At 44.2% G+C, this 25211-nt stretch overlaps 1 protein-coding gene across 6 annotated transcripts in view; it reads left to right on the forward strand.

Annotated features, from left to right (window-relative positions):
- The window catches only part of usp15 (ubiquitin specific peptidase 15), a 54658-nt gene that overhangs the window by 21589 nt on the left and 7858 nt on the right, over nucleotides 1-25211 (forward strand). For all 6 annotated transcript variants that reach the window (XM_083757827.1, XM_083757828.1, XM_083757829.1 and 3 more), the window contains 7 exons: nucleotides 13746-13896; nucleotides 15669-15842; nucleotides 17754-17912; nucleotides 18751-18975; nucleotides 19118-19201; nucleotides 21870-21964; nucleotides 24378-24566. In XM_083757827.1, coding sequence (XP_083613953.1) covers nucleotides 13746-13896; nucleotides 15669-15842; nucleotides 17754-17912; nucleotides 18751-18975; nucleotides 19118-19201; nucleotides 21870-21964; nucleotides 24378-24566 — 1077 coding nt within the window. The remainder of the gene's footprint in view (nucleotides 1-13745; nucleotides 13897-15668; nucleotides 15843-17753; nucleotides 17913-18750; nucleotides 18976-19117; nucleotides 19202-21869; nucleotides 21965-24377; nucleotides 24567-25211) is intronic.

Here is a 25211-nt window from a genome sequence, read left to right on the forward strand (position 1 = left end):
TGTAATTTATCACATACATCCTGTGTGTGTGTGTGTGTGTGTGTGTGTGAGGGAGGGGGCTGTTTTCTACTGAGAGTATAAAAGTCCATTTGGTTCCAATTGTACACTCTAAAAGTGGTTGCACACCGGCCGCGTTTTTCGGAAAACTGATGGAGAAACGCTGCTTAAAAATCCGAATTTGCGCCCGGTGTGTGGAGACCTTCACAGTGTGTTTTAACAGCGGGAGAACAACGGAGAGCAATCATGAATTTCATTGGCTATCGCCGGATGATGTCGCCCGAAAAGATGAATTATTCGTATCTTTTCGTTCCTCCGCCTATCGCCTGTTAGCCTGCTATCGCCAGTAGTCGCCGGGTCCCATAGACAAATAATGCACTTCCGGAACATTTGTCTGCCTGTAGCCCGCTGTTAAAACGCACTGTCAGAGTTACAGACCTGTAAGGGTCCATTTGGAACCCCCTCAACCTCAAGGAACCCAGATGGTCCCTGGACCCCACTCTGAGAACCATTGTCCTAGATTTGTTTTAAATGACACACTGGTATCAGATCGGTACTCGGTATCGCCTGATATGCAAGTTATGGGTATCATAATACTAGGTATCGGGAAGGAACAATTTTTATCGGGTTGGGGGGGCACGGGGCGTGTCGGGACACAGCCAGAGATTAGGGTTGGGGCCCGGATCAGGAGGAACCAGGCAAACCGTATCCAACATTAATTTACAATTTACAATTTAGGCATTTAGCAGACGCTCTTAATCCAGAGCGACTTACATTAAGCAAGAACAAAAAAGCATGGGAATACATAAAACATGAAACATGCGTAAGCTAAGAAAGTAACAGTGGAATATCTATATAATGAAACTATACATATATACTATACTATCCATATGTACTATTAAGGAACCAGGAATCGGTTCCATCACATTTGGAACCGTTTCCGTAATCCGTTTTTTATCACACTGTTGTGGACTTCACACCTGCTATACAATTTACAATGGTTAATTCCACGGACCACCACAACTTTGAGAGTGTACCAAATATAACCAAATAGTATATAGACTGTATAAGGTCCATTTGGTTCCATTTGTACACTTTCAGATTTATAGACCTGTAAGGGTCCATTTGGAACCCCCTCAAGTAACCCAGAGGGTCGCTGGACCTCTTTGAGAACCACTACAATAATGTTACATGTACTGTATGATTGAATTTGTGTTCATCAAAATGATAATAATAATCGAAAATAAAGTTCTGTGACCATGGGAATGGTTCAGAAGCTGTGTTCACGTTCACTCTTCCATTGAAATGAATAGACTACATTACAACCCCCTGCCCACCTACATGTTTTTTTTCTTGTTTTTTTGGTGTCTTGGAAGTGCACGATCGGACGATTTTCTTTCTTACATTTTTCAACATGGAAATGCCATGGAAATTGCCTCAAATAATTGCAATTAGGCTAATATGTAATGATGATGTCTGTCTATAACACTGAAAGCTGCTTGGCAGAGAGAACTTTGTTAATCCTTTATCTCTAAAGTCGTTTGTACCTTGTCATTGTTTGTTAATGCATCATTAAAGTAGGGCTGCAACAACTGTTAATCAAACTTATTTACTTAATTAGAGAAACATGGGGCGGTCTTTAAATGTAAAAATTTCTGTCGAAGATGGAAGATCTAGGTATTTAAACCTCTACACCAATTATCCTCGCCGAAAATAGCTGATCTTAGATCAATACAGCTTAAGGTGGTCTCCTGACGCTGCAGTTTCCACTGCAAACCAGGAGGGGCTGATATAGTTGGATCATGTGCTATCGATCTGTTTGTCCTTTAGCTACAGCAGTTAGCTCTCTCTCTCTCTCTCTCTCTCTCCATGATCTAACATTGCGCGGACCAAAACAACTCCATCGCGTACGCGTATCCCCCGCAGCCTAGAGTGAAGCCACACCATGGTGTGGTGGGGGCTGCACTTCCTGGTTGCCCAGGATCTCTTCTTCTACTTTGGTATTTCACGCATTTGACTGGCATTGGCCTCACGATCCCGCCTAGTGTAACGGGAGGTAATGTGTTAATGTGTAACAGCTAGAGATCAGCAGATGAGCTTTTTTGTCACCCGAATCCGAGTGTGCATATTTATAATCCGCCCGTTATCCGACCGCGTTAATTAATTAATCCAATTTATATATCCGCAACCACCCGAAATCCGCTGCAGGGATAGCCAATCTACAAGGTCACAACGCGTCGCTTGTAGATCGGCTATTTATAAGTTCACTCACCACTGCCGACAGTTCACCAAAGTTACGTTTGTATATTCCCATTTCCATGGCAACAAGGCTGCCGTCCGTTCAGTCATTCACGTTCTCACCATTGCAACTAATGTTTTTTCATGTGACATATCCAGCCCTCGCTCCCATGCAGTCCCATGGCACCGAGTCACACGCCAAACTTATATTCTTCCCTTCTGTTTCAGTTGTAAGTTTCTTTCATACTCTCAGCTGCCTGTTAGCCTAGCAGCTAGCAGACCACTCGTTGTTGTGGTCTTTCCTTAGCCAATATAAGCGTCTAATTTGTGCCTGATGGAAAATATTAAAATACTACTAACGCACGCACGCCGAGATTTTGTGCTTTTTATAAACTATATTATATAAGCCTATAGAATATAGATAGATGTCATTAATTTATTTCCAGCATTATTTCACCCGCGGTTTATCCAATATTAATTAATAATATAATTCCATTGACCCTAAACCGACCCTAAACTGTGGTTAACCGCGGCTAAATCCGCCATCCACTAGTCTCTGGTAACAGCCCCTGGTCAGCCGGGGGGCCTGATGGAGGGGAAAGGAACTGGTCGGAATAACGTGTTTCTTCCACACGCTACGTCCAGCCGGGGAAACTCCCTCCTGCCAGGCGAAAAGAAGCAGCTTGGACTCCTCATCCATAGGAGAGAACATGAGGTCAGTCCGCTGCCCCCCCCCAGGTTGGCAGAGGAAGTGGTAGCGCCCAGGATTACATTAGATAATTGACACTGGGTGAAAAACATGGGTTGCAAAATCGTGGGATAAAATAAAAATGATATATATAAAAAAAGCAAATGTGTAACAGCCACGTATTTTCACCTGGCCGTGAATAGTTTCGCCGTGAGGACGTATAGTGTGTGGAGGAACATGCTAACCCTTCCCTGTTCCCAGTCCTTTGCTGTACAGGACAGGTGTCCCTTCCAACCTGTAAACGTCACTGTAGAGTCAGAACACACTCCATCCCCTGTGGAGTCAGAACACACTCCATCCCCTGCCAGCTGGCTTCGTTGGAGCGGCCGGCCTCACCGGATATACCGCAGAATGACTCATGTCATAACTGCCAGGTGCAACACAGAGACTTTGGGTTTTATCACCCATTGGCTTATACGGCTTCATGTTGCAGCATTCAGACTATGGGTTTTATTTGATCTCCCATTGGCTTAGAGGCGCTAGAAGCAACCAATCATGAAAGAGTGTCCACCAGGTCCTCAAAACACCTGAAGGCAATAACTGCACGTTTGGCCAAGACAGAATAGAATACAGTTTATCCCGTAAACACTTGACAGCATGTATGTCTTTATTTAAATAAGTCTTGTGCGTTTAACGCAAATGGGACTGGCAACGGCGAGAAACAAAGAGGTGTATTTTCACAATTGCCCTACCCCTTTCTGACAGTCGAATCGGTACTATGCCAATAAGACCCCTGTCCCGATATCGCTGTTTTTATCTCGCATTGTTCAGTGAAAGATTCGGTCCGACCACACATCGGAGGAGTGTATAACTGCGTGTGTAAGAATGGGACCATATGAAAATGTCACGATTACTGTGGCGTCGTCGCGTCTCCCATCAGCTTACCAAAACACAGACCGTTGACTGCAACCAGTCATTCTCAAGTAGGCTATACCCGCTGCTATATTATTATATAACAACATAATATTCTATCATTGACGTAAATGGCGTTGTATCAACATGGATAGTATGATAAAAAAAGAGGTTAGGCCTATGTCATAACTTGAATGTCGACATGAAAGATAAATGAAAAATTAATCCTGTTTCATTAGCGTGAGTGTGACAAAATAGCCTACAGCTGTGTGTGTGTGCGATACTATTCGACAGTGATGTCACTGTTATGCTATGCAACACAGAAGTAGCAAGGACTCGAAGCTGTTTACAAACAAACGTCGGTGACATCATTGACAAATCCTTGGTGTCACTCCCAACGGACTCAGAACGAGGCAAGGTAGTTCTTTTATCACTGGTAGATTTATTGTCTGTCACACAATCAATCCACAACGTCAAACTGTTGTAAAATAAAGCATAAAACGAACATTCAGATTAGAACCAAACAATACCGAAACATTATCATAAGAAACAATAACAAATGCAGAAAGGAAACAAACACACCTCACTGGCGCTGCTGCATAAACCGAAGGGAATGAAAGGACGTCTTTGCCCTCTGAAGTGCCCATAAACACAGCGACACTGAAATACAATTCATTCCATGAATAAGACATTTAAACCACACAATGTCAATATGTCTTGATGTACCGGTTACAACTCTAAATACACGAACCTGTTGGTCAGCAACACGCTGTAAACAAACCGCCCGGCATCTCTACGGAACGGAAGTGGAACAATGATTGTGAACCATTAACGATGCAAACCATATATGGGCATAGCACCGGAAATGACGGAACATCAACTCATAAATATACCTTTTACTCAAATATATATTAAGAAAATAATAAACTTAGAAAACTAACAAATTGCATAATAATTACAACATGACAGCAGTAACACTCCCACCTTGACTTGGGATTACCAATCAACTTATCTTTCACATTTGAAAAATCATCAATACCTCCAATTCAAGCATTAACGCTCTTGACCGTTGACACTTCAACCTTTAGTTCAACCGGTTGTTTACAAACAAATCTTATGAAAACAAATGAAACCTTTTGTAACATGAACAAAATAAACCCATGTAACAAACTCTTCAATTATGTACAATAAATAATGCATAGCAAAATATGCCAAATTGTGGCTCCCAACATTTGAACTTTCCCTTTAACCTTCTTTCAAACTGGTGTAACCATTTCCTTTCTTTGCAAGCTGCATAAATTGAAGTTTGAAGCATTCGTAAGTGTGGAACGAGAGTCAATGTTGACCATCAATTTACGGTTAATAGCTCATGGATGAATTGGACTAGACTTTCCAAATTAATCAAAATGCAAAGTGATTCAAACGCAATGGTGTAACTTTAACAAATGATCATGGCATATTTAATTACTAGTCTTAAAATCTTTGTACATTTGCCCAGTTTTAACTTCCTACTTTGTCTCTTAATTCATATGCAACAATTGTAGAGCACCATATAACGTAAATGTAAAGTACCATCACTATTTGAACAAAATGTGATCTGAATTTGCTTTAATTAAATCGACATTGCATCTCTCCTTCTGTTTTCTTTGGATCATTATTCTTTAATGTCCATCTAAATTATAGGCAAAGTTTGTCATCAGACAGGCTACGTCAGAGGAGGCCTTCTGGTCTCTATGCTACCTGTTCGAAGGCCAAATCGACCAAAATTTTAAACACATAAATGTTACTTCAAACAAGAACCCTTTCAAATGTACAATAACTTTTCGAAAAGTAATACAAGACCTTTTTCTGTCAAACAAAATAGGATGTGTAATTTGACCTTGTTAAACTAAAAGGAGCAGTGGGTGATCAGTTCTTGGTCAGGTGGTCTACCACTTTTTCCTCCCACCTTAGCACATTGTAAAAGCACCCCTTTTCTCCTGTGCTTTCTTTCCTTCCTTTTTGATTTCCTCTTTCCTCTGCAGTTCCTTGACTTATTTCTGTGCTCCTTCATTTTTGGAATCCTTGCATTTGTGGGCCCTTTGTCCTTCTTGTTACCCTCTTGTTTCATGGGGCTTGGTTTCTCGGTGGACTTCTTCTGGCCTTCTTTAGCTGCTACTTTCTTGGCAGCAGGCTTCTTGGGTAGATTCTTGGCAGCAGGCTTCTTGGCTGCCACCTTCTTGGGCTTCTTAGCTGCAACCGGCTTGCTCACTTTACCTTCTTTCGTTGCAACAGTCCTTTTCACCTTCACTGCTTCTGCCTTCTTGTTCCCCTGGAAGGCGACAGAAGCACGGCAGGTGCCTTTGACGTGTACCAGGCTGTCTTTAGTGACCAGGCCGTTAGTGGCAAGTTGCCTGGAAATCTGCGCACATGGTGGAACCGTTTCACCCGTCCTTGCTGCAGCCTTGAACTCCTTGTTGAGTTCAGATGAAATGGAAGCAGACACATCTTTGCTCTCTTGGTGAGCCTCTTGTTGCTTCTTGTCCATTTCCTTCTGCTGCGTGCATGGACTGATTGGACTCCTCCCACCATAACTGGTGATGGTGCAGGGCACAGTCTCTTCCAGACATACATCTGTGATGTTGCAGATTGCCTCCTCCTGACTCACTTGGACATAGACATCATGGACAACATCCTCTGTAACTTTTACACACCTTTCTAACCTGTGACGCAAGTCATTTGGTGGAATTGACACTTTCCTATATGCATCATAAATCTTGTCCAACTCTTGTAGATCTCTAAAAACATTGGCATATCCCTTTAAATTAGTGAGTGGAGCATTGTTGACAACTTTCCTTGTTGATCTTACTTGGGCTTTCCAGTGTGCATAAACACAATCAAATTTGTATAACAAACCCTTTATTTCTTTGGTTTGCAAACTTTCCTTAAATTCATTACTTGGTACTGTGGATTGGACTGGCCCTTTAACTTGTGCAGGTTCCTTTTGTGCAGGTTCCTTAGATGTCCTTAATTCACTTGGTGACATATTTCCTTATAACCTACACCCTTATAACCATACACCTTAAATTAATTTAAACCATTACCAGTCCCATTGAATGTGTCAACTTACGTTTGCATTGAATACAACACTCTAAGACATAATGCAACACTTTAAAGACCACAACAAATGTCCATTAACGACTCGTTGCATGTTGCGCTACTCATTTGCATAACAATGCGCCGTTTCTTTCCTTCTTTAACGTCTCTTTAATGTCCCTTAATGTTGAAAACATGTTCTTATTTTCTTAACTTCAATGTCCAAAAAATAGTTTCCTCTCAAATGAAGCAAACAATTCGAAAAAGGTGATAACGAAATGCACTTTAAAGTTTAAAGAATGCAATCACCTTAACCCCACACAGTTCCTTGTTCACTCTGTCCATATGTCACTTCAAACGCTAATTTCGTTTCGACTGACCTTCAGATGTGACTGTTGAACTTGTGGTGAGTGTCTTTAAACTTAACGTGAAGCGGTGGTGATGGTGGGCTGTGTTGTCTGGGCACGACGTCATCGGGCAGGCATGGAACTTGGAAGGGTTAAGCAGTCTATCATGCAGCTCTGTGTTGAACTACGAGACGAGTGGAAACGGTCCGTTTGATCCGGCTCCTTTCTCGCAGGTCCGAGTTAGCTGCAGGGTGGCAGACTGTAGAACCGCGGCGTGGATGTCTCCTGTTGGACTCCACGCAGGTGGATTCAGCTTGAGTTTGACTGTCACTCCCAACGGACTCAGAACGAGGCAAGGTAGTTCTTTTATCACTGGTAGATTTATTGTCTGTCACACAATCAATCCACAACGTCAAACTGTTGTAAAATAAAGCATAAAACGAACATTCAGATTAGAACCAAACAATACCGAAACATTATCATAAGAAACAATAACAAATGCAGAAAGGAAACAAACACACCTCACTGCATAAACCGAAGGGAATGAAAGGACGTCTTTGCCCTCTGAAGTGCCCATAAACACAGCGACACTGAAATACAATTCATTCCATGAATAAGACATTTAAACCACACAATGTCAATATGTCTTGATGTACCGGTTACAACTCTAAACACACGAACCTGTTGGTCAGCAACACGCTGTAAACAAACCGCCCGGCATCTCTACGGAACGGAAGTGGAACAATGATTGTGAACCATTAACGATGCAAACCATATATGGGCATAGCACCGGAAATGACGGAACATCAACTCATAAATATACCTTTTACTCAAATATATATTAAGAAAATAATAAACTTAGAAAACTAACAAATTGCATAATAATTACAACATGACAGCAGTAACACTTGGTATCTTTCTTTATGCTATGTTTGGAAAATCCTGGTGACGCCAGGTTATAGATTCATGGCCGGTTCCTTCTCGCGTACCGGCGGCAAATGTGCTGCCGTGTAGCGGCACCGGTCCGCGGGCCAGTAGTTGGGAACCTCTGGTATAGAATATAGTAGTATAGAGCATTTATGTGGTATTGAATATGCAATAGAGAGAGAGTCTTATTCAGCTTTATTGCATCAAGAGGGTGAGTTAAGGATAAGAGATGGAGATACCTTCTTCTTCCCCTGAAATAGCAGCTGTGTGTGTGCCTAGCCGTACTGTACTGTTCTGTCATCCTCCATGAATTATTCAGCACTTCCTGTTTTTTTTTTCTTTCTTTTGCTTCCCCAATCACCACACACGGCAAAAAAAATCCTCACTGTTGTGTTAATTTATGAATTTATATCCATTTTAAATTAAACCCTGGGGAGTTGGGGGTGTTGATCTCTTGGTGTCTGTCAGCAGCTGTACTAGTGTTCATCTGTCTCTCTAGGTCTCCCCCCCCCCCCCCCCCCCCCTCTCTACATATGTCCTACGGTGCAGTACAGTGACCTTCACAACACATGTGGCCCTCCAGGCTGCCTGCCGCAAGACAAGCTCTCTGTCTCTGTCTCCCTCTCCAGGACCCTACTCATTTATTTACACCACTATGGCGAAGAGTAAGGGCATCCATGGCATATTAAAGAGATACAGAGATAGAGGGGGGGGGGGGGGGGAGCAACAAGACAGATGAGTGACAGATATATTTTACATGTAATATTATAGTGTGACGTCCATAGGTCTGTTATTGAGGAGGATACGTGTGTGTGTGTGTGTGTGTGTGTGTGTGTGTGTGTGTGTGTGTGGGAGTGGGGGGGGGGGGGGGGGTGTCTTAGAGCGTTGTGGCATGTTTCACATCCTGATGCTTAGTCTTCTACTCAGTCGTGCGCCGATAACAGCCGATCTACAAGCTCGCAGATGTCGTGACGAGTGAGGGAGAGAGATTCTGAGAGATACAGAAAGGTGGATATGAGAGGGAGGGGGAGAGGAGAGAGAGAGAGAGCTATACTGCAGCCTCAGCTGGATACAGCTGATCAGCTACACCCTTTCTTTACCTCTTTTCTCTCTGCTGACAGGGCCCTGCACACCCCTCTCTCTCACCCCCCCAACTTACATGCACAACTCCTTCCTCTAGTCTAGCCTATCCATATCTCTCTCCCTCTTGTTTCGGGTTTATTTCTCCCTTGTTTCTTTCCCTTTTCTTCCACATTCCCTGCATGCTACTACCCCCCCCCCCCCTCTCTCTCTCTCCTTCTCCCTCCCCTAATTCTCCCCTTTTCTCCTTGCCCCATCTCCCCGTGTTCCCTCATCCCTCATTCTCCGGCGCTCATGCTCGCTCCCCCCTCCCTTCCCATTTCTTACTTCTCCCTTTTTCTCCTGTCCATTCCCCTCTCTCTCTCTCTCTCTCTCTCTCTCTCTCTCTCTCTCTCTCTCCCTCTCTCTCTCTCTCTCCCTCTCTCTCTCTCTCTCTCTCTCTCTCTCTCTCTCTCTCTGCACCCCAGTCTCATGTAGCTCTAGTCTCTCTCATCCTTCTGCTGGTGATGCTGCTATAAATAATCTTGTGGTGGCTGCAGATCAGCAGAGAGCAGCAGGCGAGGAGAGAGGAGAGGCCACAGGGAGGAGCAGAGGACAGGAGGAGTAGTGAGAGACAGGACAGGGTAGAGAGGAGAGGACAGAGAAACAACAAATAGGAGGGGAAAGACGGGAGGGCGAAAGGATGATGCCGCCATCTGTCCCGGACTGAAAGAGGGGAGGAGAGGAGCCGCATACTTTAACCGAAACCACAGGAGTGCAAAGGAAGCTTGCCGTTGATTTTGACGTGTGTGTGTGTGCATATTCTGTTGACCGAGGGCTCATCACAGGCTCTGGGCACCAGAACCATATTCAGTTGACTGAGGGCTCATCACGGGCTCTGGGCACCATAAAACAAGGCTGAATTGCTCGTTCTCTCCGGGTCGATTTTCCCAGACCAGAACCGAACGGAACCGCACCAAAGCTCGGGTACTCGAGTGGATTGATTGATTAACTGTGTTTTCTGCGCTCTCAAAAAGTGGGGTGGATTTCTCTGACCTTGCGAAGCCGAACAGGCGTCTTTCTTTTGGGGAGGTCGCTGGGGGGAGGGTGGTGGTTGGTGACAAGTGGGCCGGTGGTGGCGGAGATGCGGGCCGGCGCCGACCGGGGCCTGGGCGGCCGCGGGGGCACCGGGGCTGAGGAGAGGATGATGGAGCCATGCTGCTGTGCTGCTGGTGGTGCCTGAGGACCGAGGGGGCGGAGTTGGACCGCAGCAGGGTGGAACACCTGGACCGAAGGGTGGAGCACCACGCGCTCGACTGCGAGAACTCCATCACCACCACCACCACCACCACCACTACCACTACTACTACTACCGCCACTACCACTGTCGCAGCCTCCCTAGATCGCTGGGAGCCCACTCCTGCCACAGCCCGCACCTTGCAGACGACCCAGAGGTCTGGCCGTCCGAGGCAGTGCTGTTTGCCCAGTCATATCGTCACTGTCGTGGCAGGAACCTCTTATCTCCATTTTCTAACTTTTTTACCGTAAAATTTCCGCCCGCTTGGTCATGCTACAGTATGACAGACACAGTAGTATCAAAAAGTAACAGATCTACAAGCTTGGAACGTGGCACGAAGCAAGCCGTTTGGAGCTTGTAGATCTGCTACTGTTGCCATTTAAAAACAATATATATATTATATATATAAAAATTCGGTATTGGACATGTGAGGTTTCCAAACCTTCCACCCGACAGAGACGATAAGCAACTTTGGGCTTGTTTTTCTGTAAAGTGCCTTTACTTGCAGTTTTGCATTTTGTTCTCTGCTTGTTTCTGAAGTGTAGTTGATTATTCAGGCTTGCAGTGGTTCTCAAACATTTTCATGTCCAGGTCAAGGACCCCCAAATTAATATGAATTTGTGGCCACAGACCCTAATCTGTATATGATTTTGTGCCTGGAACCCCCTATACAAGATTTGTGTTAAAACATTTGTTTCAAGATACCCGACGCAAAGTGGAAAAACCTAGGCTAGTCACTTTGTGGGGGCTTGTTTTCGTTGACCCAGCCGCTTTTTTGTCTTGCAAGATCTGGCAACACTGGTCCAAGGCTCTATAGTGTTAGGAGTCGGACTCCAGGCTTTCAGATCTAATAATAATAATAATATTAAATAATATCTCAAATTTATATAGCGCTTTTCTAGGTACTCAAAAGTCACTTTACATGAGAGGGAGAAAAAATATCTTTTAGGAAAGAGCACAAAGCATCATGTCTACAGAGTCAAATCAATAACAGTGTATCACTAAAACAAGGAGTGTGTGCAGCTAGCTGGGGAATGGGGATATTGAATAATATTGAAGAGGTGGGTTTTGAGAGCGGTATTTTGGGGGGGGGGGGGCTTCTTTGATAGTGTTGGGGGGTGCATTCGACAGGGAGGGGAGTGGGCAGCAACGGAAAAAGCCCTGTCACCCCAGTTTGGGTGCTTGGTCTTGGGGAGCACCGGCAGGCTGTGCTGGCGTCACCAAAGGAAGAAACGTAGGGGGAGGAGCTTTGTTGTTCAGCACCTTGTAGGTGACTATTATTCTCAAGTTGATTTTATGTTTGACAGGAATCCAGTGTAGGTTGTGGAGAAGCTGAGTGGTTAGTGAGCCTGCCTGGAGAGACAAAGCCCCTGGTTGTCCCTCGTTCGATTCCAGGCCAGCAATGTGTCGATGTGTGCCCTTGCAAGAAAGACTCTTAACCCTCCCCGAGCGCCGTAGAATGGCTGCTCAGTGCTCACTGCTCCTGGTTGTTACCAAGCCCCCAGTAAGGCTATCCGACGTTGAAGCTGCCACTATGGCACTTACACCCGCCTTCTAATGAGATCGCAAAATCTGTCTTGGAAGAGCCACCGCACTCATCGACTAATCTAATATACGGCAACCTTCCCTGTGTTTCTTCACCAGTCCGATCCAGAAGAACACAGTTTGCCAGCCACTGCTACACAGAGCTGAAATTGAAATTGTTTCTCATAGATAGAGTAGCCTTTAGGATTTTAGCGGTTCCGGTTCCTTAACGATTCCCTCTTAACCGTTCCCTTTAAACCATTCGTATATTCGTAATCGTAAGAATGTATACGAATGCATAAGAATGTATGTAAGAATGTATAATACTGTACAGTATTTCATACATATTATTGTAGTGGTTCTCAAAGTATGGTCCAGGGACCCTCTGGGTTGTTGAGGCTGATTCTACAAATGCCTTCTAGATCCTAACGGTTCTATGAAAAACTTATGTTGCTATATACTGTATATCGTCTCTGTCGATCGGGTGGAAACCTCATTATGTTCAAAACTGTTTTCAGGATTCAAATTAAAAAATGGCAAAATTAGCAGATCCACAGGCTCAAAACGTGTCACCATGTGCCATGTTTCGAGCTTGTAGATCTGCTACTATTGATGCTTTTGTGTGACGCTGTTGTATGATCAAGTAGGGCCTTAATTTATGAAAACAAAATAAGTTAGACTATGGATATAAGAGGTTTCTTTCAGACAGCAACGATATATATGATATAGCTAAATCTAAAATGACAAATATTTAAATGGGTTAATATGGCTGTAGTATGGTATTGTAATATATGTTTGGTGTATGTCTTGTTTGGTGTGCATGTGTCGACTCAAGTGTGTTGACCAGCTTCTCTCTGATCTATTTAATGCTTAAAATGCTGACCTCTAAGTCACCCATGACAGCTGTGTGCGTGTGTGTGTATTTTTATACTTGTGATAGTATACTCTGATTTGAGAAAATTAAACATTGTGAGGACCATTTCCTGGGCCTCACAAGACAAATGGTGGTTTTATCGTTATACTAGATTAGGATTAGTCATTTAGAGGTTAGGTTTAGGGGTTGGAATTAGAGTTAAACATAATTTATACTTTGTTAAGTTTTCCCTATTTTAAACTAATTTGTGTGGTGGATGATGCAACACACCGATCTACTTGTAATTTTCTAATATATTTGAAGTTTTTCCTCATGTTTTTATCTGTGGGACTACGGGTGGACATTTGCTTCTAGCTAAATCCGGCATGATTAAAGGTATATTCAGTGATTTCACTCAAAAAACCTTAGGTTTCGTTTTTGGCTGTGGGACCCAGCCTTTCGTCCAATCAGGATAGAGAGTCAAAAACGAAACCTAAGGTTTTTTGACCCCCAGGGGTTAACTGGGGACAGGGAGGAACTCCTTATATGGCCAGCACACTCTATAGTAGGGAGGATTATCACAACAAAACAAAAAAAATAAGTGATATTTGAATTAAGTGAAATCACTGAATATACCTTTAAATGAGATCATGTTCAACTGAATCAATTGTTGTGCACATGTTGAATGCTTGTTCATTAACAAAATCAAAATACTGTTGAGCTATTTTCAATGCCATCCTAAAGTTTCCATGTCCTCACAAGTATTGTGTGTGTGTGTGTGTGTGTGTGTGTGTGTGTGTGTCTGTGTGCGCGGTTTGTTCAATACAGTGTGAAGAACTCCAGCTACAGTCTTCCGTCATACCACCCGTACACCAACAACTACGACTACAACACGGACCAGGGCCGACAGAGCGAGCGCTCAGGCCTGTGTGGGCTGTCCAACCTGGGCAACACCTGCTTCATGAACTCTGCTGTACAGGTACTGGATCCCACACTGCTTTCTGGGCTGTCCGCCATCATGGCCGTCGTTCACTTGACGAGTAAATGTCACACGGATAATTGCCATTGACGATTCAACCCGCATTGGCGCCATTGCCGTAGATGTATGGCAATTAATAAATATTACACGGCCTGGTTGAATGCTTGATTCTGATTGGTCAACCACACAATGTCATCTACAGCTAAACATTGCTCTCAAAAATGTTTTTGGAAAACATTTGAGTGAGAAATAGATGAAGATTATAGGGAATAAAACGTTTATGTCATTTACGTCAACGGTTGTGATGGCTTTTTATAGCCATCAGGGGGTTAAGTAGCCGTGTAATAAGTGGGATAATGTCTGCCTAGGTGGTCATTGTAGGGATATAATTCACCTTCAGTGTGATTAACACCCTGTCGGGTTTGAATTATCTCCCTAGTTTATTATATAATAATAAACTTTATTTATATAGCATCTTTCATGTCATAAAATGCAGCGCAAAGTGCTTTACATATGGCTAAAAGACAATACAAAAATCACACACGTGTGAAGTGAGTGGTGCAACTCCGTGTGGGGGGGGGGAGGGAGTACCAGACCCACAGGAACGCACCCAGGGTGCCGGCCCGATTCTGACGAGCCGCCCCGCGTCCGAAACGGTTGAGAAATGACAGTTACACCGTGTGGGGGTCCCTCTACTGTACCCACTGTACAGTTATCTGTTTCTTTCCATCGCTTTTATCTCAAATTCCTTGTCCCAGATGGCATTTCTGGTCAAAACGAGGTTTATTCCACGGCCGATAGCCAGCACTGTAATCGTCGCGGTAATCCTTTGTCATCGCCAAGCGGTAGATGAGGATATGGTCCGACACCACACACAGTGTAAGTAAAAAAGTTACATCCGGTCGCGGATTTGGCTCTTCAAAATTCGGGGAAAATGGGGGGAAATCCTGGCGTGAATTTCAGCAAATCAATTAATCCTGGCGGCCAACGGTTAAAACCTGACTCGGCCGATTCAAAACATTTATTCTACATCCGTTTTCTGAAAAACGTAGTGGTGATAAAAAAATACCACAAAAGGATTCGTCTTCAACCCCCCCCCATCTTAAAATAGTCTGTTTCAGGGACTCCCAGAAGCAAAGATTTGAGAAATATAAAAAATAATAGCAGATCGAATAGCTCATAGTGTGGCATGAAGTGAAACGATGGGCAAAATAAGCCATATTTAATATTTTACACTCTATTTGTTTAAAGATTAAGCTTGTAGATCGGCTACTTTTATGCAACCCTCTTGTATGAGTATGACTAAGTAGGGTATATTATGCAAAAAAAGACACCATCTATCTGAAGGAGAGAGTTCAAAGAAACGTTCTAACACTCTCAACTGCAGTGCCTCCAACTTAGGTATGCACAAATTTTATTTGAATTATTCATTAACACCACTGCAGGGATTGACTTTGCAGTTTCCTATAGCCACAGTATTAGTTGACAGTGTTGAGCTAGCGGGTAAAGATAGGGATTTCTGCTCCTTGTGCATTAACAGGATTATCATTATTAATAGCGTTGCTGGCCAAGACCGTGAATTGTTGTCCTGATGCGTGGCAGGCCCGGAAATGTACCGAGAATTAATTTGGAACACTTGCGAGTGTGGAAATGGATCGTTCAAGGTTCACGGACGACTACTATAGACGATATACTCGATGTAGAGTATATCGATCACACAGTGTCTCAGTAACATCCCTCCTCACGTTTCATTTCTGTGTCTTTTCCCACAGTGTCTCAGTAACATCCCTCCGCTGATTGAGTTCTTCCTCAAAGACAAATATGTGGAGGAGATGAACGAGGACAACCCTCTGGGCATGAAGGGAGAGATCGCCAGGGCCTACGCTGAGCTCACCAAGCAGGTGTGGTCGGGGAAATACAGCTACGTCACCCCCAGACCTTTCAAGGTAAATACAGCTACGTCATCCCCCCAGACCCTTCAAGGTAACATGTGAAATTTGTGACGATCTACAAAATAAATGCTTACCATTAGCTATCGCCAATGTTCCCCCTAACGTGCGCCCGTGCGCGCGCGCACATGGCCAAATGCTCTCGCGCACAACTGAAATCCGTCGCGCACAGACACGGACACTGGTGTAAAAAAAAACAAGTTTTCTTTAAAAAGAAAAAGTGTCCCCGAGTATCATCTATACTACAGTAATAATACCTATCCCGAGTCGATATTTGCCCACACTTTATTTTTTATTTACTTTACACTTTATTTAGATTAGGTCCTACACAGGCGAGGCGACAGACAGGTCTCCGCCCCTCCTTGTATTACTCTCTATGGCCTCCTCTCCTCTCCTCCTGTGTTTGACTGTGCGGTGACAGCAGGCAGCAGTGCAGTCAGTGCTCAGCTCAGTGCTAATGAAACGGTACCCAACAACCAGATAAGATCAGTGTGATTAACACCCTGTCGGGTTTGAATTATCTCCCTAGTTTATTATATAATAATAAACTTTATTTATATAGCATCTTTCATGTCATAAAATGCAGCGCAAAGTGCTTTACATATTGCACCACTCGGTTCACACGTGTGTGATTTTTTTATTCCCTTTTTTTCCCTTTTAATATTTCTGCTTTGTAGCACTTTGAGATTTGTTTCAAATGTAAAGTGTGTTATAAATAAAATGTATTATTATTATGTTTTCAAGTCAAGTACCCCCCAAATTGGCATGTGTGTATTTGTCCCCAGTCTCAATCCTGCTCTTCTAGTGAGCCGTGTGTGTCCTTGAAAACAATCTGCCAGGAAGGAGAGGGATACTGACAGAGCCTCATTCTTATAATGTAACTGTAGAATACCATGCCGCTCTTCTGTTTCTGGAACCGTACGAGATCAGCTAAATATATACCTGTGTATTGTCTGTCATTGTTAAAGTAATGGGCTGTCTTGTATAGTTTGTGTGATCTCTCAAAACAATATGGAGAACTTCTTAGACTGTCGTTTCATAAATAAAATATTTATTGTTGTTATGGAATGAGCAACACAGCTAACCGTATGGGTATTGGGTAGCGCCCCCACAATATTTTACCAATAGTCTTCTGTTGGTATGCAATCTCGTTTTGAGCTTCAATTGCTAGCAGGTGTGTGCGCCAGACAGTCACAGGTGTATGACTTGTTTCCATTGTGGTCCTGTGTATTCAATTCATCAAGACAATAAAATATATACAATACTATACAAGAGATCATCAATAAGTAAAAGTACATTTACAGATAAACTGTGGGGGGGGGGGGGGGGAAGACAGAATAACTTCCTAGTTCCGGGCCGCTTCCCTACGTCCTTCACAGGTGTTACCGAATACCGATGATTCTAATTAAGGCTCTGTTCTGTTTATTGTGCAGTGGTTCTCAAACTTTTTAAATTCAATGGAACATTTTGAGTGTACATTTGTACACTCAGAGTTGCACACACACGTAAGGGGAACCCACTCAAGGACACTTTGCTACACTAGACCCACTGGGGGTACCGGTAGAGTGTTTTCAGTGAGCCAACATGCACAATAGCAGCACCCTGACTCTGTTTGACCAGAATGGAACAGAGCCTTCAGCGGTAGCACCTGTGAAGGAAAAAGTAGGGGCCCAAGTTCATTCCAAAATGGCGTGTGTGCATAGAGACCATTGCAATCAACCACAGACAGGTGCTATTTTATGGCGGTTTTAAAGGACTGTGTGTGTGTGTGTGTGTGTGTGTGTGTGTGTGTGTGTGTGTGTGTGTGTGTGTGTGTGTGTGTGTGTGTGTGTGTGTGTGTGTGTGTGTGTGTGTGTGTGTGTGTGTGTGTGTGTGTGTGTGTGTGTGTGTGTGTGTGTGTGTGCGCAGACCCAGGTGGGCCGCTTCGCCCCACAGTTCTCAGGCTACCAGCAGCAGGACTCTCACGAGCTGTTGGCCTTCCTCCTAGACGGTCTGCATGAAGACCTGAACCGGATCCGCCAGAAACCCTACATCCAGCTGACTGACGCAGACGGCAGGCCTGACAAGGTGGGTGTTCTGTTCTTCTTCTTTTTTTTGTGGTGCAGTGTTAATTTTGACAGCAAATCTTTATGTCTTTTGAATAAAAATGCGTCATCTTAAATAGTAACCACTTCAGCCCTATATATACGTTTCGGCCATTTGAATTCCATGTTGAATTCCGGACTTTTACTGAGTAGTTTGACGTCGCAGTATTGATACTTTTACTTAAAGGACCACTTCACCACTTTACAACCTATCTTCATATAATAGGTCCTCACTAATAATCATGATAAAATGGCACAATTTTTTTCTACTCAGTCTGTGTCTCATAAGAGCGCTGTGGGAAACCGTCTTCCAGTGACATCATTAGGCAGATTAGATTTCGCATTCCATTTTTGCATTGCAACTTTTCAGGACTAGAAAGCCTGCAGTTTCTATTAGCTTGTATTCCCCATCGATGATGTCACTGGAAGACGGTTTCTGAACTGCCCACAGCCCTCCTATGAGACACAGACTTTTTGCACCATTTTTTCATGATTATTAGTGAGGACCTATTATATGAAGATAGGTTGAAAAGTGGTGAAGTGGTCCTTTAAGTAAAAAAACGTTTCCAGTCCACCGACTTTACACGGGCGTGGCTGTTCCTCGTCCTCCTCCCCAGAGCCATAGAGTAAGACAGAGTTGAGGGGGCAGAACAGTCGGTCACGTGGTTCATATAACTCGCTCGTGCCTATAGACTCCAATGCATTCCGTAAACCTCTGGTTTCAGGCCTTTGTATAGAAGTCTATATGTTTAAGACTGGCCCCATGAAGTGAACGGAGTCGTCGTAACTCTGTCCTCCTCTATGGCTCTGCTCCTCCCCAGGTGGTGGCGGAGGAGGCGTGGCAGAATCACCTGAAGCGCAACAACTCCATCATCGTGGACATCTTCCACGGCCTCTTCAAGTCCACGCTGGTCTGTCCCGTCTGCGCCAAGGTGTCCGTGACCTTTGACCCTTTCTGCTACCTCACCCTGCCGCTGCCCATGAAGAAAGAGCGCACGCTGGAGGTCTACCTGGTGCGCCTGGACCCCCTCGTTAAACCCACGCAGGTAGGTTGTCCCTGGACCCCTTTTTCTCTGTGTACTTAAAAATAACTTGGGCTAAAGTGTGTGTAGCCTCTTCGATCATGCCTCCTTTACTCCCCTTTAAGCTAAAGTGTGTGTGCCTGTGTGTGTGTGTGTTGTGTTTCAGTACAAGCTGACGGTGCCCAAGGTGGGCTACATCTCAGACCTGTGTACCTCGCTCTCTGTTCTGTCTGAGGTGGCTGCTGAGAAGGTAAGAGACGTGTGTGTGTGTGTGTGTGTGTGTACCTTACTCTGTTCTCTGTCTGGGGTGGCTGCTGAGAAGGTAAAGGTAGCACTCCACAATCGTTGGAAAGCATCTTTGGCCGAAAATCTGTGTCTGTGAAATGGACGGCGTGCACCAGTTCGGGTCGTAAGTTGTAGAGAAGCGGCGGAAGCCGACCAAACCTGCTCGGTCGGCTACCGACAACTACAGGGGTGGTGGAGAGGAGGGATTGAGGTACTCCGTAGAGAAAGACCTCTTGTCTGCTTCTGGTACAGGGCAGGAGCAAGCCTAGATGATCCATTGCCCGGACATTTGAACTAGATATCATATTCTCAACTCTCAATTCCTATATACCAATCAACTCCAAAGCAGTACTGTGAATACGACTAGCGCAAAAATGCTCTGTGTTTTTGTTTTGGTCGATGTTGCCTCAGCTTCTCGTATGGACTGATTCCTCGGAAGCATGCGCACAACAATGTGCCGTCGGCCGACAGTTTGCGTTAGCAATAGTGTGTGGTGACCAGAACTAAGAACACCTGAAAAGCCGACATTATCCGTCGTCGGACTGCCAGTCTGTAGTAGTCCGTTTGGTGGAGAGCTACCTGAACAGACCCTGTGTACCTCACTCTGCTCTGCTGAGAAGGTAAAAAATGAAAGACAATTAAATGAGACACTTTGAGTCGATATCTCTGCTGCATTCCTATTAGCTGTCACATGGTTGTACTGCTGAGCAAGACAGCCTATTCCCTTTCCCAGCTGTCAGCAGCTTTCCGTGTGGATGTTTTAACACTTTCCTCGCTCGTACAAGGTTCATCTTTTTTGAGAACCTGCCAAAAGTAGGGATGCCGGGGGTACGTGTGGACCACACTAGCGGCCCTGTTTTTGGTGCCGAACATAGCGGAAAATACCAGATCTACAAGGCTCACAAACACATTGTGTTGCAAGCTTGTAGGCCGGCTATTTTCGGCGAGGTTGTTTGGTGTAGAGGGAAATAGTAGCAGATCTGCTATAGAGCCCTGGGGGTCTCCCAAGTATATCCAAAACCGTTACTGCTAATGATTCAAATAAAAAAAAGAGCAAAGCATAGTATAAATATGGAGATAAGAAGTTTAAACGGCGATATCGGTCTTAAGTGGTTAAAGAGATTTGTACTGTCTTCCTCTCTGCATGAAAATAGAGGTGGCTTCTGTTTATTTAATTGCTTGCAACCAACATACATGTACATGGACGGTCAAAAAGATAATGGAGTAAATTAAAACAGCACACTTAGACAGATCAACCAGGTGTTCAGTTAAAAACGTCGATTTTTACTTTTAGGATCAACAGAAACCAAAACTTAAACAATAGGAGGATTTTACGCCTGGTAAAATCAAAGTACTTTAATCATGTCCACAAAATCAAATGTATCAGCCTTGATGAAGACCAGTTCTAGTCGAAACATGTTGTTTTTTTCAAGTGTTGTAGACATGATTAAAGTAATTAAATTTTACGCCCCTTCCTCTATTGTTTTAAAAGCCATAGACTTATTTCCACTACTCAAATCGGCAGACATTGACAAACACAAATGACAAATGACACAAATTGTTAAAAACACAATTTACATCAAATACTATCAAAGTAGAATCAGAATCACATAGTCACATCACATTACACGTGGTGGGTGATATTTTTAATTGTCCAAAAGGCTCATCCATTGTCCTTAAGGAAGAGCATAAAGACAAGGGAATAGAGAAGGAGACGCATACAGTCCATGTCTGCATGATGTAACCGAAGTGCTTCACATGTACCTAATCTTAGCAATAAATAAGATAAATGTTGGTTGAACATGGAACTATACCACTGGGGTTCTACAGAGACCTTCTTAGATGGATGCATGGAGCCTGGGTTATCATCCGTATGTCTCTCCCAATGACATCACCAAGATCCTCCCCAGGGCTGAACTACAGCCAAAGCATTGTCTCCCAGAGCACATTGTCCTGGACAGTGTGCACATCCTGAATCCACCCATGGTCCACTGATACTTTAATCAGTGGATAATCCTTAGTTCTGCTGTTGCAGACAGTACATTTACATGCTTACGTCTAATGCAGGGCTCTTAAAATGGTTTTTCAGCCCAAGCTGACACTACATATTATACGATTGTGTTGCAGATTAACTCATTCGCCGCCGGCAACACCATCTGGTGGCTGCATTGTGTACTTCTGGGGGAGTAATATAAAAAAATAAGTTTTTCAAAAGTCGGCCTTCTGGTGGCGCTATAACAGGCCGTTCTGGGAAATTTGGGGCAAGATTCATCGTTGGCATCCAGGTAGTGTGTGTGCAAAATCTGGCATCGACCGGGATTTTATTAACGGTGCCGGAGATTAGCTGTACACAGACGGACACACACACACACGTGTGCGCGCGCGGATGGACTGCAAAACATAATCTCTCCCATGCTTTCGGCCTGGTGGAGACAATAAAAAGTACATGAACCCGTGGACTTGGACTTAGCGCCCTCTACCAATATTGACGTCAGACTTCGGTGCTCTATAGGTGAAGGTGATAAGTGGAGTATGTATGAGCCTGTACTGTATGTGATGGTCTTCTCCCTCTGCTGTCCAGTATGTATGAGCCTGTACTGTATATGTGATGGTCTTCTCCCTCTGCTGTCCAGATGATCGTGACGGACATCTACAACCATCGCTTCCACCGCATCTTTCAGACCAACGAGAACCTGAGCAGCATCATGGAGCGCGACGACATCTATGTGTGAGTGGGCCTGTCACACTTCTGTCAGCTGTCCATTTTATTTTATTATTGTGTTTTTGACTCACACGCAAGCACACACACACGCACAGCACGTGGAAATATGGAGACACACACACACACACACAGTCACACACACATGTGTCTGCTCCTGCACACAAATGGTGCAATCCTGTGGTGTTGGAGTGCAATAATAGTTGGCGTGCACAGCAGGAACAGGACAGCAGGTTAGGTTGTTGCTATCCCATTGGCTGCAATGCTATATCCCATTGGCTGAGAGCAAAATGTGTGTGGTTGCCTAGAGACGAGGCTGCCAATGAAAAAAACAGCTGCACTAGTGCACTAGCTTATTCGATTATAGACTCAGCCCTGCCTTTTGCATAGCAGCTGGTAAAATAACCTACTCAGTCAGTTTATATATAAACTAAATGTTGGATGATTAAATGTCCATGAGCTTTGTGAGATTACAGTCATACTGAGGAGGTGTTTGTTGTCTCCACCAGGCCGAAGGCATGTGGGGAGAGTATGTTTTGCACTTCGTCCGTGTGTCCGTCCGTCCGTGTGTCCGTCCGTGTGTCCGTCCGTGAACAGCTAATCTCGGCCACCGTTAACCCGGTCGATGCCAAATTTTGCACACACACTCCCTGGATGCCAACCATGAACCTCTGCCCCAAACTTTCCAGAACGGCCTGTTATAGCGCCACCAGGAGGCCGCTTTGTGCAAAACAAGTTTTTTCACAGTACACCTACAGATTTTGTCCAAACATCACGCAAATTAGTACACAGTCTCTCTAGAGCCATTCAACGAAACGGGTCTTTCAGATTTCTCAGACTCCATCCTGATTGGTTAAGATTGGCTTCCAAAGTTCACAGGAGTGCTCAGTTTCAAACAAAATGCTGCAAATCATGAACACATCGCGTGATTTCCGTGAAATTGTGCACGCACATTCCCACTAGGCCGAGGACGAAATGCCACATGAACAATTTCAACTCAGCCTCAAGGTGGCGCTATAACTGGCCGAAAAGTGTTTTTACCTCTAACTGCACGGATCTGTGGATAACCTGGTGGAGACCTGTGCCCAGAAGGGCACTTTTTCTAGTTCAGACTTCTTTTATTTTTTATTTTTATGAAATGTTTATTTTTTATTTTTATGAAATGAAAAGTGTATCATAAAAAACAGTGACGCTCAGTCAGTCTAATCATGCCAGCAACACAACAACACCAGAGGGAGTTCAAAAAACCATGTGCAACCCAGATTCGGCACAAACAAGGATTGATTGATTGATTGATTGATTGATTAAAATATTTATTAACAGTTTGCAGAATTACACTACATTTCAAGCACAACTCAATACAAAGACTGTTAACTGTGAGTGGACACTTGTTTACAAGAGGGTCCACCTAAATTCATTTCACTCCTATGCCACAAAAATGTGGAACGCCCTACCAACTGTCATTAAGATGTAAATCCCTTGACTCCACCCACCCCTTTCCCCCCTCACTGTATACGTTTTCCCCCTTTTTACCTCCTTTATGATGATTTCCTGTTTTTGGCTTTATAGAAGTGCATAGTGTACAAAATGATATGATGAATTGAAAATGGTGGACCCTCTTGTAAACAAGTGTAATGCTTTATGGCAGGGGTATTCAATTAGATTAGGCCTCCTATGTGACACAGACTGAGTAGAAAAAAACGTGCCATTTTATCATGATTATTAGTGAGGACCTATTATATGAAGATAGGTTCAAAAGTGGTCCTTTAATGATTACCGTCATTATGGTTATCTCACAATTAATATCGCACACACCATACCTGTAACTTTTATTAGCCCTCTTATTATTCCCCCCCATAACCGCCATACCGGCGGTATGGGGGCCGGCAATAACCGCGGTAATAAAAATCCCATACCGCCCCAGCCCTAGAATGAACGCTACTTGATGTAATGTCTCCAACGACCACAGGAGGAAGGTTCCATGTTGTTGTAGCAGAGTGGAGAAAGCTCCTATCAAGACATTTGGTGTTTGACTTGGGGGTTTCCAGGGCGTGGTAGTATGCGAGCTTGCGGTAGCAGTGCTTTGAGATCAAGTTTGTCCAGTGCGTTTACAGATGTTGGTCCACGTGAGTTTATTGTATGCAAAGAGCCAGAACCTCCATCTCAGAGAGAGAGAGAACTGGTGTACGTACTGACCATGGTATTACTGTGCTTAACTGACCAGCCACCTGGCCTGACCTGAACCCAACAGAGAATCTAGGTTATATTGTCAGGAAGGTGTGAGACACATGACTGAACAATACAAATTATTTTAGAATCTGATCTCAGGTCAGAATGGGTTCATTTGTGTGTCCTTGACACAAAGGTTTTGGGCAGCGCTGGTCTAACCAGTGGGTCTCTCTTCTTCACCGTCCGTCCCCAGGTTTGAGGTGTCGGTGAACCGACAGGAGGACTCGGAACACGTGGTGATCCCGGTGCACATGAGGGAGAAGTACAAGCAGTCTGGCTACAACCACACCAGCACGCCTCTGTTCGGACAGCCCTTCCTGGTCACCGTGCCCCGAACCCTCAGCGAGGACAAGCTGTACAACATGCTGCTGCTGCGCCTCTGGTGAGAAGACCCCCCCGCGCTCTTTTATTGGTTATGGATTTATTAACCCATTTAGACCTGTTACAGACGTACGTTACTACGCTGCTATACCTTTCAAGCTGGGAATGCCTCCGTGTTATTTGAGTTGTTGCTATCCCATTCTGACCGGGCACCCATTTTGGTGTCGGCATCATGTTATGCTTCAGCTATTTAAAAATAGCAGATCTACAAGCTCATATCGCGCCACCGAGTGGCGCGATACGAGCTTGTAGGTCTGCTATTTTTTGAAAAATCGAAGAACGACTGACATTTTTAGAATCCGATCTCAGGTCAGAATGGGTTAATCAGACCAGTGTGTGTCCAGTGGAATCCTCGTATGAATCTGATCTCAGGTCAGAATGGGCTATGCATCGCTGTTGTTGGGCAGAAACCATATTCTAACTTTTTGTGGTTTTCCGTGAATCGACGTCCCTACTTGGTCATACCACAGTGTCACACAAAACCATCAGAAGTCGCAGATCTACAAGCTTGGAATGTGACGTGAATTGGCACGTTTCGAGCTTGTAGATTTGCTACCTTTGCTTTTGGAGGCTGTGTCCCGTGGTCCGTCTGTCCTTGTGCCCCTGTCTGTGTCCAAGCATGAAAATAGCGTTATAGCATTTGTTC

This window comes from Protomyctophum parallelum, assembly GCF_964188405.1.
Source record: "Protomyctophum parallelum genome assembly, chromosome: 22".
In the NCBI taxonomy this organism is placed as follows: domain Eukaryota; kingdom Metazoa; phylum Chordata; class Actinopteri; order Myctophiformes; family Myctophidae; genus Protomyctophum; species Protomyctophum parallelum.